Below are 13,633 nucleotides of genomic sequence, written 5' to 3'. Positions count from 1 at the left end.
AAGAAATGTAAGCACAAAAGTGAATTTGACACCAGCAATATAGTCTAGACTTTATCCCAGAAAAACAAAAAAAAATTAAATGACATATCAGTGCGGTTTTAAATAAGAAAAGGAGGATTGATATAAAAACGATCTTAATCTAAATTAAGATGCCTCTCTCAGTCCAGAAGTCCTATGTACTTCCGCACATAGAGAGGCATCATTTTGTTACTTACTACACCATCAATGCAACAAATCCACAACAACCACAACCAGACCTTTACCAGCCGATGTTGCTACTGAAATTTTACCCTCACATATTGTTCCCCAGGAGAAACAAGACAACAATCATTGTCACACGCAAGGTACACAAAGAGATGTATCACAATCCACTGACTCTCTTTAACAATTGCTTTATCTATTTATAATGAAAGTCGGGGTCAGTGTGGACAGGTTTCCAGAGATTTTGAAGAGTAGGTTGTTAGGAATGTCAAGACATCTTTTGATAAATTATCTAGGAAAAGTACATGAGATTGTATCATATTAGGGAGATAAGTATATAAGAATTCAATGATCATGCAAAAAACTGTAATTTGTTCATTAGTTTCATGGTTATATAGGTATATTAATTACATTTTTAATTAATAGATACCTGGTGTCCGGACAGGAGAGGGAGCATAGGTTCACGGAGGGCCACTGGATCTGCCAGCTGGAGCAGATCCCAGTTTACTTGATGAAAGTGTTGAATGAAAAATTGTAGAAGTGGGTGGGAGGTGGGAGTGGATTTTAAAAACATCTGTACAAAAAAAGTAGATAAGGTGTGTGTGTGTGTGTGACGGGTATCTACATGTGTATGGGTACGATCACGAATTACAGAAAGAAAGGTTATGTGTAACTCTTTTGATGTATCTGTACTCTTCAAGGGCACTAATTAATATAAACTTAAAATAGCATGAAATAGAGATTACTATAGATCAGTAAAATGGGCTGGAGATGGGAAAAGAAAAGGAAAATCATGAATGGAATGAATGAAAATATGTGACCACAGTTAATAATATATAAGTTTACACAAGACACTTTCACTAGACAATGCATAAGATGTTTGGAATCTCAACATTAGTAAAGTAGTCAAACATTCACGTAACACCTTCACATTTATTCAATCTAATGTTGCAGATGATATTGTTGTCCTACAGATATTAAACATAATTAAACATTTGTGTTAAGTGGTCCCCAAACTTGTTGGACCACCTTTTACCAGAGTCAAAATACAATTACAACAATGTCCTTGAAAGCACAGAAAGCTATTATTCGCCTGTCTTGTGCCTTGACTTGTTGTACCTGTGACTTCTGTGACCTATCATCTGGTGCTAAGCTCAAATTAACTTTTTGAATTCATGATTTATTTACTTATTTATTTACTTTGTTTTCAAACTAAATTTAAACAGTGGTGATATCATATGATGAGAGACAGTGTCCACTAGGGGGCCATGTAGCAACGTTTTGACTTGATGACAGTTGAGCCTGGAAAGTCTGGAATGAATGCTGCTATTTAAAACAATAAGGATGACCTAACAACAGTTACCATGCAGGTAGGGTATTCTAATATATTTTGGGGCTGTAATCCAGCTGTGAAAAATATTAAAGACATACGATGATTGAATATGCGAGCATTTATTGTTGCTAAACACAACCATTTTCGAACATACATTGAAAAAATCCAGAAGAACCTATCCCACAGAAAATAAAAAAGAACTGTAGAGTGGAAACCAACCTGCATGATAGCATTATCACGTGACTTTCCATAGCAACGGAGAATGTCATCAGTTCCACTCGGGAAGAAGTGTAGCAAGAACTGTACAGTCTCTGACAGCGAACAGCTAGTCTAACGTTTTAGTTGGCAATGGAATAGTAGTGTGGTGAAATTATATCTGGCGTATCTCATATGTAGCTATATAATCCGAGTTGACAATTTACAGACCCGGAAAGCTCCGTGAATTGCAATTGCGAGAATCATGAGTCATCTCAATCCCGGGTAGGTACCGTTCATTAAGTGATATTCTGCAGGTTTATGTGACAGTTTGCTAATTGCCTTGGCATTATTCGATTGAACCACCATTCGGTAAGATCATGAAAAAGTTTAAGATTTAAATATCCGAATACGTAGTGATAGCTTCTTCATAGTTTATTGCACAGAGCTAGTGCTTACTGAATTAAATGCATACTAGTAGCCTACTGGTGTATATACTGCTATAGCTCTATTAAAATATAGCACTATGTAGCCTTACAGTAGCCTACAGTAATTGCTGAGTTATCATTTCCAGTTATGAATTACTGTATTTCTGTAGTTTACGGTATGGAAATCAGCTCACTTCATATACTTTGCCAGAACTTTCGAACTGCAGTTTAATAAATAATACTGTTCTAGTGACCCAGTTCCGGTAAACTACAGTATATGGGGAGAGTGAACGGGACAAATAAGTCAGTAGACTACAAAAGGGAGATTGGATTGTGTGCTATCCATCCCCTCAAATTCCCAAGGAAATCAGACACCTGTAATTGACCCTATAGAGTAGTTGTAGAGATCTTGTTGTCCCACTCACAAACAGTCCAGGAAATCAAATCTTGGTTGGAAAAAGCAAACAGGTATTAAGTTGAATGAATCCTAGGTGAGACCTGACACCACCAATGTCTAGTTAATTAAGAAAACAACAACCCTGTAATGGTTTCCTTTGGTCAAACAGTCAACAGCATTCAACATCTAATTATAATGGTCAATTGAGCCTTATTGTATTGTCATATCCTCAAGAGAATTTTAGACTAAAATCTCACATCTGGTTTGATTGCAGATGTGGACCATACACATTTGATACACTTTCATCTTAAGAACTGAAAATCTTTGTGAGAATTTCTTTTTTAACATTGACATCTATTCTTCAGACTTCTTTCAGCCTACAACAGCCTCACTGATAAACACCTCACCGGGTACTTCAATAACACTAGGATCAGGAGACATCTTCAAAGAGTTGGACTGGTATGTGTCAGATTGGCAGATGATGATTACATTGATTTCAGTGTTAACGTTAGTCAATCAGTCCAGCCTGTGCTGTAATTGAATGTAATTGTCTCATGTACTGTTTCAGTCATCCCTGGTGCTTCTTTAATGTAGTCAGTGTATTATTTTAGATCACCAGGAGTGGAAGGATCGTCCCAGACAAGGAATACAGGCATAAGCTGATCCAGAGGGCTCACCAGAGACATGTACGTGAATGCCTAGCCCAAGCCATTTTCCACAAGGTGCTGGATATGGAGGTGAGGGAGACACACCTGACTCCGGATCCAGTGATTGATGGTCTTCGTCTGCCTTATTGCATGAAGCATGCGCTTCTCTTTCCCTTCCTTCGACAGCGTGTCCATCAGATAGAGATCAAGCGAAAGTTGGAGGAGTTTGCCAGAAGAGAGAGAGTGCATAAAATTAAGGTAGTGACATATTTTCTTCGTCCTCTACTTCACTAATTGTATCAAGGGTTGGCAGACACGCATTATTGTAGTTCCACAGTTATTGTCACAGATGATTACACTGCTGATAAGATAACTTTGATTTAATTGTCACCCAAACGTGTACATGTTGATTGATATGTCTCATGTACTGTTGATCAGAAGGCGCAGTCAATAATGGTGCCGAATCATACCTTTAGTATTGAACAATGTTGTCTTGTCACTAGGTGGACCGCTCTAAGAGGTATGAAGAAGAAGTCATCCACATCCTGTCTCCACGCCCCCCAACGGGACCCAGGGCCTCCCACACACAGCATTCTGGGCCAGAGGGAGACCACTCTGAGTCCTCTGAATCGGTAAATCACTCTGTATGGGAAAACTCCCAGCAAGGTCTGGAAAGAGACTGGATTGGTATAGATAACAAAATAGTTCAAATTTGGCACAGGTTAAAAGTACTTCTTAAGCTTTCTTACACCTTTGTTATTTATTTTGGTAGATGTCAGCATAAACAGTTAATGTACATAATGACAGCTATCTCTCTGTTAAAAGGAATTACGTTCAATCGTTGATGGATTATATCTTTGAAACCAACTGCCTGTGCATACTGAGATACTGTAGTTGCCAAGTTTGTGTTGACATTCTGATCAGACAGTTTGAAGAGCACTTTTTTCTCATGCTTCCATAAGAATATAAGCAAATGAAAGCTAATGAGAGAGATTACAACGGCATTAGGTCAGCTTTTGAAACATTAGATGTGCCAGTCCTTAAATGGCTGAGTAAACACATGATGAAGAGCAAACAAATGAGAATGTCCTCATGCTTTGGTTTCCTGTGTTTGATGGCTCTGTTTACTGTGGGCCCTCTTGGATAAGCCTGCAAACATAACACTGACTTGTTGAGGCTTGTTCACTGCAGTACCATATTGTCGAAAGTTTCCACACATACAAAGGCGTAATACATGGAGCACAGGATAATGTGTTTACTTTGTTCATGTGACATACATTCACACAAGAAGTTTATCAATACAGTATACACTTCCCCATAATTGACACATGCCCATTAAATGTTAACAAGTATTCAGTAACTGAGGTTTCTTGTGTGTCTTGCAGCCTGGCTCCTCCAGGCCCAACACAGCTCCAGGGAAGATGCAGAGACCAGTGCGTCTAAAGCCCATCCACAGTAACAGCATCACTGCCTCCCACCGACGTAGCTCCCCCTACATGCACCAGGACTCCTCAAATGACACCGACCAGCGATTCAACTTCATTGTGAGACCATCAACAAACACACACAAATATGCACTCAGACATAAAAGATACATCTAGATAGGAATATTGTATATGGGTACTGTATTGTTTATTTTCATTCTCAGATGGATAAAGATTCCAAGAAGCATTTGACTGTGACAGAATTTTCCCGTGGTATATCCCCCTACCGTCTTCCAGTCATCAATAACTTTGTGACCCCAGTGCCCCCTTCCATCAAGAGGAAGGACAGGGGGCTGAAGGGCACCCCCAGTGGCACTCTCAGAGGTCGGAGATTGCGCCCCACCACAGCCCCCTGTGGTCCTGAGGTGTGTACACAGTGCATAGTGGTCCCTGTAGGGCATCCTGCGAACAGTAGAATTTACAAATGTCATTAAAGCACATCACTTTAAAATGACTCAACCATAAAATGTGGTGTTGTTCTCCAGGAGTCTCCGGTGCTCAGGACCACCGCGGTACAAAGTAAAGTGTGTGTGAGCATGATGTTCTTTGGAAAGACCGTGCACCTTTCCCACGACTTCATCGACATGAGGGACGAGGTAAAGGTTTTCCAGCAGCACTGTGGAGGGGAGAACCTGTGTGTGTACAAGGGGAAACTCAGTGAGGGAGGTCAGTAATGAAGCTTGCTTCTGGCCCATCTAACAGTAAATCCAAGATACTTAACATTGCGTCAAAAATAAATACAAAACTGACCCTCTTTCCCTTTTTTTCGGATAGAAACGTTCCAGTTTGTGTCACGCCGCCATCGTGGCTTCCCCTTCAGCTTGACGTTCTTCCTCAATGGGTTGCAGGTGGAGCGTCTCAGCTCCTGCTGTGAGTTTAAACACAGGAAGGGCTCACGGCTAGGCGGCAGACATGGCCATTTTGGCTTCTCAAATGTGGAGGGGGCCTCACCCTGCTACAAGTAAGACCTAACCTCTAACCTGGTTGATACAGGTATACTGTTTTTTGTCATTGTGTATTAGAGTAGGGTAATTTTATGAATACATTGGAAATCAACATTTTGTTCTGCTAATATTTTGTGGATGGACTCTTTTGTAAGTATGTTCTTTTGTAAAAGCATTTAAGATTAAGTAGCGTGTTCAGAAGGTGGTTGCAGCTAAGTGCTTGTTAATTATCAATTTAACCTCCAGCACTCAGAGTAAAACACAGCACACATCTGCCTAGTTGGTCTCAGACTGCAACTTTCCATCGAGATTTAGGAAATTACGGGGATCCATATACAGTTAATTCACAATGTTCTGTATGTGTCACAAAATTTCAGGACAGGACAACTTTATTTTCCAACCCAAAAGGTTATGGTATCGGAGATTTTGGCATATAAGGTGAGTATTAAAGTATGTATTTTGTGGATTTCCAGGTGTATCATAGCCATGGGACTGGACAAGAAGCCCACCCCTCCTCCCAAAAGAGTAAAAGAGGATGTTGGGAGAGATGTTGCCACCCACCAGGATACAACCAAGGATGCCCCAGAGGTGGAAGAGGAGCAAGCTGGGGCAGACCCTGGCTCTGACCTAGCTTCCAGCCAACCACAGGACATGGAGACTGAGATCAAAGAAGAGATTACATCTGAGGACCAAACCAAAGATGGTACTGTGGCTGAAAAAAAAACGGATAACCAAGATGGCGATGCAATATGTATGCTGTCTATGACTACATGCAGTGGTCATTATGATGAAACAACATTTTGCTTCATCTAACATAAATGCAGTTTGTTTTTGTTTGGAAAGGTCATAGAGGAGTAATACATTCTCTTACAGACTATGAAGAGGACTTTGAGGCAGATGAAGAAGGACCTGTTGAGGATGGAGAAGAGAAGAAAGACGGAAAAGGTCCCTCCCCCTCCCTCCAGAAAGAGGAGGAGGAAAAAGAAAAACATTTCGAATTGGACAGTGAGGTGGAGGAAAAAGGTAATTGGAACTTGAATCATTCAAATAAAAGTATGTGCTGCTTTTTTTTATTACATTATAGAAGCGGATATCCTGACTCACAGCTGGTGTTCTAAATATATTAAATAGGAAAGGTACACTTTTAAGGAACATTTTAAAAGTCAACATTACCCGGTAGGAAAAATAACATTCCTGTCAGTTAATCCATCCGAAACATTCATTCATCTGATCCATTCATATTGTTGCCAAATTCACAATTTCTTTATGCAGAGGAGAAGAGGTCTTGTTCAGCCAGCTCTTCCAGCACTGATAGTGAAGAGAGTGAGATTGAGGCAGAGGCTGAAGAGGACCAGCCAGCAGTCCAGTCCAAAGACCTTGTGGAGGAGGAGGTTGCCCAGGAAGATCCGGATGAGAGCACAACTGACAGAGCAGCAGAGAAAGATGAAAAATCAACAGAGGACACCACCACCAACGAGGAGACCTCCCCAACCCCACCCCAGACCACCACCAGCCCCACAGGAGAGGACACGGGGACACAGGACAGTCCTGCACACAGCCCACGGAGGACCGATCCCGAACTGTCGGACGACAGCGGACCCTCAGAAACGGTGTGCAATGGGGATGAGGACCCAGTTGGCGCCGTGAAGGAAAACGAAACTGAGAAACTAGTAGATGAGTCGACAAAGGAGGAGCAAGACAGGGGTAAGCATTCTCTGCCACTTCACACCCAGAGGTTTGAGGTGGAGGACTGCCTCCTTGAGTGAGAAATCCATTGTGTTGTTTCTCTCTGTGGCCTTTTCCATCATCAGAATAACTAGTTACACGTTTCTGTCACCAAGTTTAGTCATATTGATTTGATGCCGTAGAAGAAAAAAAATTAGGAGATCGAAAAGAGAGGTCTTGATTTTGGTGGTGGAAAAAGTGCACATGTGTGATCCATCTGAGATTGTGTGAAAATGATCTATTTTCATGTCTCAAACTTCTCTTGTGTGTATTTTGCTTGGAGTCTCGCATTTTCATTTATAAATATGTATTTTTGGTTTAATTAAATCATGGTTGAACCCGTGTTTGTGTCCTAATGAATGCCAGTATTTCTAGACTTGTGTTTCATTAACAGTGCCATTTGTAGAATTTGTATTCCTCTTTGTTTATTTAATCACTTCCAATCAATATCAACAAATTGTCTTTGTCCGTTGAGTCTACGAAATACTGAGGCAAGGATTGTGGATGTCTTTTATCTCTGTCACATTTGTCTGTTATTTTCAACCAAAATTAAATCGAATAATGCTTGTATTCTTTTCCTTGTTGTTCCTCATTTGCTTTCTGCATGTAGATTATTTGCATGCTTGTCTGTATGCATATTTTGTTAAATCTTCAGAACATTTGCACTTGTGAAGATTAAAGCAAGTCTTTGATGTTCAGTTTCCTTTTGTTCTGCCTAATGTCCAATCACTGTTTTTGTTCAAACAATGTAATTTCGACATAATTTTTCTTCGTAATATTCCAGTTAAAACATACAAGTTTTAGCACTGCATGTACTTATGGTAATGTAAAGTCTGCATGTACTGCTTCCTTTACACCTATGTCTCTCTCATGCCTGATCCAAGCCAAGTCTGTACAGGAGAAACTAGTGGAAGCCATTTTGAAGGAGGCCCAGTGCAGTTCAGAGCCAGAGCTTAGTGACACAAGCACTGAAGAGGAAGAAGAGTCAGCAAATAAAACCCAACTACTGGGTAGCACTGGTATTAGCAACATTCTAACACATTTACAATATTTTGAAATTGAGTTTTAATTGTAATTGTTCAATGACATTTATCCAACTTTTTCAGGTGGTGCTGCAGTGACCTTTACCATGAAGAGGCAAATCACACGATTTGAGGTGAAGTGTGAGGACACAGCTGAACAGAGTGCTCAAGAAACAACTTCACAAAGTGTACTAGAAGAACAAGGAGATATTGTTGCAAAACAGAAGACTGGGGATGATAAAGCTGCGATAGAGTCAGAGCAGAAAACTGAAGAAGCCAGTGAGAAAAATGAGGTTTTAAAAAGGAATCTAGTAATTGATGATACAGAGAAGGAAGAAAGCAAAGAAATTATTCTCGATGAGGCTAAGTGGGTTCAGGCAGACGAGCCAGAAAAAGCATCTGACGTTGAGGACCCTACAGTGAAAGACCAAAAGGAGGAGGAACAGGAAACGACAGAAAAACCTAATGTACAACATAAACCAGAACAAAAGGCTGTCAAAACAAAAAACTGTGAAAATTACGAGTTTGGGGCTCCAGAACAAGAGAGCAAGACTGAAGGAGAAACAGCAGAAACAGCTGATGCAGAACCTGAGGTAGAGAGTGAAGGAGAGAAAATGAAAATGCCCTTGGTGGAGCCACAGGCTACCATCCATAAACAGACATCTGTAACTGACACAGAGAAGCAAGAAGACAAGCAGGACATGCTAGGAGGCACCGAGACAGAAACCAAAGCAGAGAATTCAAGCAGCTCATCCGAGGGAAGTGGAGACACAACTGTTCATGCTGAACAGACAGCAGACACTGATGAGAATAGTAAACATGCACTTGAGGAAATAAAGGACGAGCCTGAGGAAGACCAAAAAGAAACAGAATGTACTGGAGAACAAGAGAAAACTGTAGTATTAGACACAAGTGATAAACTAGATGAAGGCAAAACTGTGAATGATAACTTAATAGATGAAGAAAGGATTGGTGTTAGTGAGGAGGAAAAAAAGGGGACTGATGATGTTGAGGTGGGAAACACAGAAAAAAGTTATATACAAGACAATGAAGACGAAGCAGGGGATGCAGAAATGTTTAGGGATGACAAGGTTGAGGATGAGGATCCACCTTTTGAGGGTAAGGTGGATGAAAAGGTGAAAGATGCAGAAATAGCGGAGGACAAAGACAATCCTGAAGGGAAGGGAAGTGAGGTAGAATACCCTAATGAAGCTTTTGTAGAGGGAGCAGACAAAGTTGGGGACACAGAAAAGGTGGCAGAACCTGGAACGGATGAAAAAAAGAAAGAAAAAAAGATAGAGGAGGGTCAGGTACAGGAGGATAAACAGGTTGGAGATGACAGATCCTGTGATGGAGAAGAACCTGACAAAGACACTGTGACAAAAGCTGAGGAGATATTGGCAGATGACAAAAAAACAGATAATGACAAGCAAGCTAGTTCATCAGATATTGAAACTGAAATAAAGAAAGAAAATGAGGCAGACATGTTTGAGGAAAAGGTTGAGAAGACAGATGAATCAATGGAAATACAAGTAGAAGAGGGTGAAACTAGGGAGAGTGACCAAAAGTCAGAGATCAGCAACAAAGTTCTAGATTTTGAAAACATTGAAAACGAAAAACCCGATGAAGACAAAAATGATAGTGAGAACAATGGTGTTGAGGTCAAAGAGGAGAGCAAGGATAATCAAGACAAAAATGACAGTGAAATACAGGCTGACAGAGGTGAGCCAGCAACAATCTGTGAACCTCAGAGTGAACCCCAGAAAGAAGGGACAGAATCTACAATCCATGATGGTGATGACGAACTTGAGACAAAAGTCCAACAAAGCAATGAACCAGAAGCAGCTAGTGGCAAATTCAACAAGGAGGAAAATGGAGAAAATGCTGGAGAAGCCCAGGCTGAAACAAAATGTGAAGATATACAGGTTGCCCAGGCTGCACACACAATGGACTTTGGAGAACCTCTGAATGCTGAAGATGAACACAATCCGGAGTCTACAGCTGAGACATCTGACCTCAAAGAGGCTGAAGCAGTCAAAGAAGAACAGGAATCTGAGAAACTTCAAGATGAACCTGAAGAAAAAATGTATACCGATAAAAGCAATGGCGAAACTGCTCTTGAAAATGAAGATAAAATAGAAGATCGGAACATCCAGGATGAAAATGAGAACACAAATGTGAGAGAAGTACTTGTTGATTCCTCAGTGTTACAATCTCAGACTTCAGAAACCCCAGAGTTAGAATCGGACTTAGTTTCTGAAGCTGAAGCGGAACACGACCCACCTTGTGACACAGGTTCCAACACAGACAAGCCAAATAAGAGAGACGAGTCCATAGAAGAGGCTAGCAAGCCCTCTGAGGAAGGAGCCAGTATTGTGCACAAACCTCAAGCAGAAACAGAGCAGGAGGAGGCGACAGATCTAAACAAAGAGAGCCGTGTGTCAGATGGAGAAGCTAATATTCTTGAGTATGTTGAGACCCAAGAACATGCATTAACTCCAGAAACCTTGGAGAAAGAAGACCACAGGGATCTTGTGTCAAACTGGGTTAACATGCATCAGGCCTCTAAGTACTTTGAGACATTTGTTGAACCCTTGGATGACTTGAAGAGGGTGACCTCAGATGATGCCGTCAGCCAGTCCAATTCTAATGCTATCTTGTTAGAATCTACAAATGTGTCTGAGAGTCCTGACAGATTGAGGGTGATAGAGCAGAACGTTGAAGATGACATCCATTATGAAAAGGCAGATATAGACCATAAAGCAGTACATCCGAAAGCCCAAAAGGAAAACTACTCCGACACGAACATCGAAGTGACGGACAAACACTCAGGCATTAGGAGTAACAACTCGAAACAGGATGAACCAGATGAAACTGGGCCCACTGAAGAGTTGAAAGCAGAGATGGAGGTCACTGACCTATCACCTACTTCTGAGGCTGAAAACAAGAGCAGAGAAGAAACAGCAACGCCAGCCGAAGACAATCAGACACCCGTGCAGACTGAGCTTACAGATGTCTCCAAAAACGAAGTGGAAAGCCTAGCAGGTACTGATCTGTCAGCAAATAATGTTAAAGACAACATGGGTGAGAATCAAGCTGAGGTTGGGGAGAGCAAAGACCAATCTGTCACTGATGATCAACCAGCAACATTAGAGGAGATAACTGACCTGCTTGCACTTTGCAAAACTGAGGAAGAACCACAAGAGAGCCGTGAGAGTCCAGATCGTTTCTCAAAACCTGATCTTACGGACATTTCAAGAGTGTCTGTTGATACCAAAGATCTCAAAGAGCCGGAGGAGCAAGAAAGTGCAGAGGTTACTGAAGTTACAGATTTAACAGTAACTACTGGATCTAAAAATGGTAGCCAGCAGGACTTGCAGAGTGTGAGGCATCCAGATGAAAGTGGGAGGGTTGACAACAAAGACCTGGAGCTGATTGGTGACCATAAGGAGACGCTTGGTAAAGATGGGTTGACCACTTTCTCAGTGGGTGAGTCTTCACTGTTTGCCCGAACGTCCTACCCTCTGTTGACTACTGCACGGGCAGAGACTGGTTATTAGAGATCACAGCTCACATGAAGGTCTTGGTAAGTAGTTTTTTTTCTTCCGATTTTTCTGTAAAGTATTTGAAAGTGATTGATGGAAGTCTCTCTTTTTCTACAGCACTTACAATCAGATGAATATGAGCAGCAAATTCTTTAGTGATCATATCCTTCCAAGTGATACTAACATGGTTAACAGTCTACGGTTTATGATAAATTCCTATCCTTGATTTAATCAAACTAAAAACAATTAGAATACCAGGTGGAGTGATTGAGAATTGACGGAGATGATGGAGAATTGTCAAAGCATACAAAAAGTATCTTCCCTTCAACAACGTTACAATAAGTAGTTTGTTTACAAGTTTAAATAGATTGACAGAATGTTTACGATACCGCACACTATATCCCTTGTCAAAGTAACAAGGCCTTGCTTGTGGAGGTATCCAGCACAATGTTACCAGCCCCCTGTAAGTAGATACTACTCCACTCACTCTGCACAGATAATTAAATAATTCATAGCCTTTGAACCTACTGGAGGTCAGCTTGCCAATGGCACCGTAACATACTTCTTAGAGCACATCTGAAGTATGGTTTACCTTAAGTTATAAATACTAGTGACTAAGGCTTTTTGGCGCTTATTACTTGATCATACAGACAATTTTGCATTTGTTTGCACAAGTCAACCACTATTCTGAGATTATTAGAGTAACAGTGCAATAAATGGGTAAAGAATCATCAACTGTTACTTTCAAAATACTGGAAAGTGAGAGCTGTTTTGTGTCAATATATTTAGCTGCTAACACTACCTCTTAAAAAATGTGTGGATCTTTTTTCTTCAGTTGCCATTCATTCTAAAGTCAGTTTGAGTTTGTTTTGTTTACACTGTTCTATCAAAATATCTTAATTATACTGAATGATTGTGTGAAGATTGTTAATCGTTTACATGGAAAATAAAATCTCAAAATTATAAATGATTTCGAAATGCAACTGTTTGAATTTGAAAAAAGGATAACAGTCATCACACTGGGATTGTGCTTGGTGTCATGCACACGTGACATAAAATATCAATTGTATACATTTGACAAGAATAAAGAATAACGTTTTCAAACAGTAAAGTCTCTATACTGAAACACTTTTAAAAGAAAATATGTCATATTGAATATGAAATTCATCATGATTTAAAACTAGTGCTGTCAGTTTAACGCGTTATTAACGGCGTTAACGCAAACCCAAATTAACGGCGTCAATTTTTTTATCGCGCGATTAACGCTCTTTTTGGCCTAGCAAACTTTGTAGTTTTTTTTCACATGCTGTTGCAACAACTACCGAAGTTAGAAAAACTACAACACCACACCGGATCTAGCTAGACCGGAAACAAAATAACAGGCACGCCACACACTTGTTTGGCTTGGCTAAAGCGTAGTAGCAGAGTCCGTTTACGGATATGAGACATTCTCTGGTAGTAGGTTAACTTTACGTTTTGAGTGGATGGCGAGCGCGAGACGCCGAAATGGATGCCAATAAGATTCTGAATGGAAAGTTTACTTTTAAAAAGTTGCCAAATGGTTCCATTGACAAGACCAAAGTGATCTGTGTGTTTTGTCGTTGTAAAATGAGCTATCATTGCAGCACGTCCAGTCTGAAATACCACTTGATGGCCAAGCACACAGATGATGCAAATTCTCCGCCCCCTCGTCAAAGCCAGGCGATTGCAAT

The 13,633-nt window shown here is 40.6% G+C and overlaps 1 protein-coding gene across 1 annotated transcript; it reads left to right on the top strand.

The window, feature by feature from the left end:
- Positions 1–1,797: 1,797 nt before the first annotated feature.
- On the top strand, positions 1,798–13,160 carry erich3 (glutamate-rich 3). The gene is made up of 15 exons (XM_047049452.1): positions 1,798–2,014; positions 2,920–3,013; positions 3,166–3,291; positions 3,388–3,459; positions 3,705–3,833; positions 4,587–4,745; positions 4,850–5,050; positions 5,171–5,351; positions 5,460–5,646; positions 6,103–6,332; positions 6,503–6,652; positions 6,902–7,333; positions 8,239–8,373; positions 8,461–9,359; positions 9,501–13,160. The coding sequence occupies exons 1-15, from the start codon at positions 1,995–1,997 to the stop codon at positions 11,934–11,936; spliced, it is 5,451 nt and encodes a 1,816-aa protein (XP_046905408.1). The 5' UTR covers positions 1,798–1,994; the 3' UTR covers positions 11,937–13,160.
- Positions 13,161–13,633: the final 473 nt, after the last annotated feature.

Source organism: Hypomesus transpacificus, chromosome 26 (genome assembly GCF_021917145.1).
Source record: "Hypomesus transpacificus isolate Combined female chromosome 26, fHypTra1, whole genome shotgun sequence".
NCBI classification, from domain to species: Eukaryota; Metazoa; Chordata; class Actinopteri; order Osmeriformes; family Osmeridae; genus Hypomesus; species Hypomesus transpacificus.
This window is presented reverse-complemented; position numbering and strand designations above follow the sequence as displayed.

What these genes read in the sequence shown, in the direction of transcription:
- erich3 (XM_047049452.1), top strand. Translation starts at nt 1,995, where the DNA reads ATGAGTCATCTCAATCCCGG. An exon ending in CAGCCCCCTGTGGTCCTGAG is followed by an intron (nt 5,051 to 5,170) that starts GTGTGTACACAG and finishes GTTGTTCTCCAG; the next exon opens with GAGTCTCCGGTGCTCAGGAC. An exon ending in CAGTGAGGTGGAGGAAAAAG is followed by an intron (nt 6,653 to 6,901) that starts GTAATTGGAACT and finishes TTCTTTATGCAG; the next exon opens with AGGAGAAGAGGTCTTGTTCA.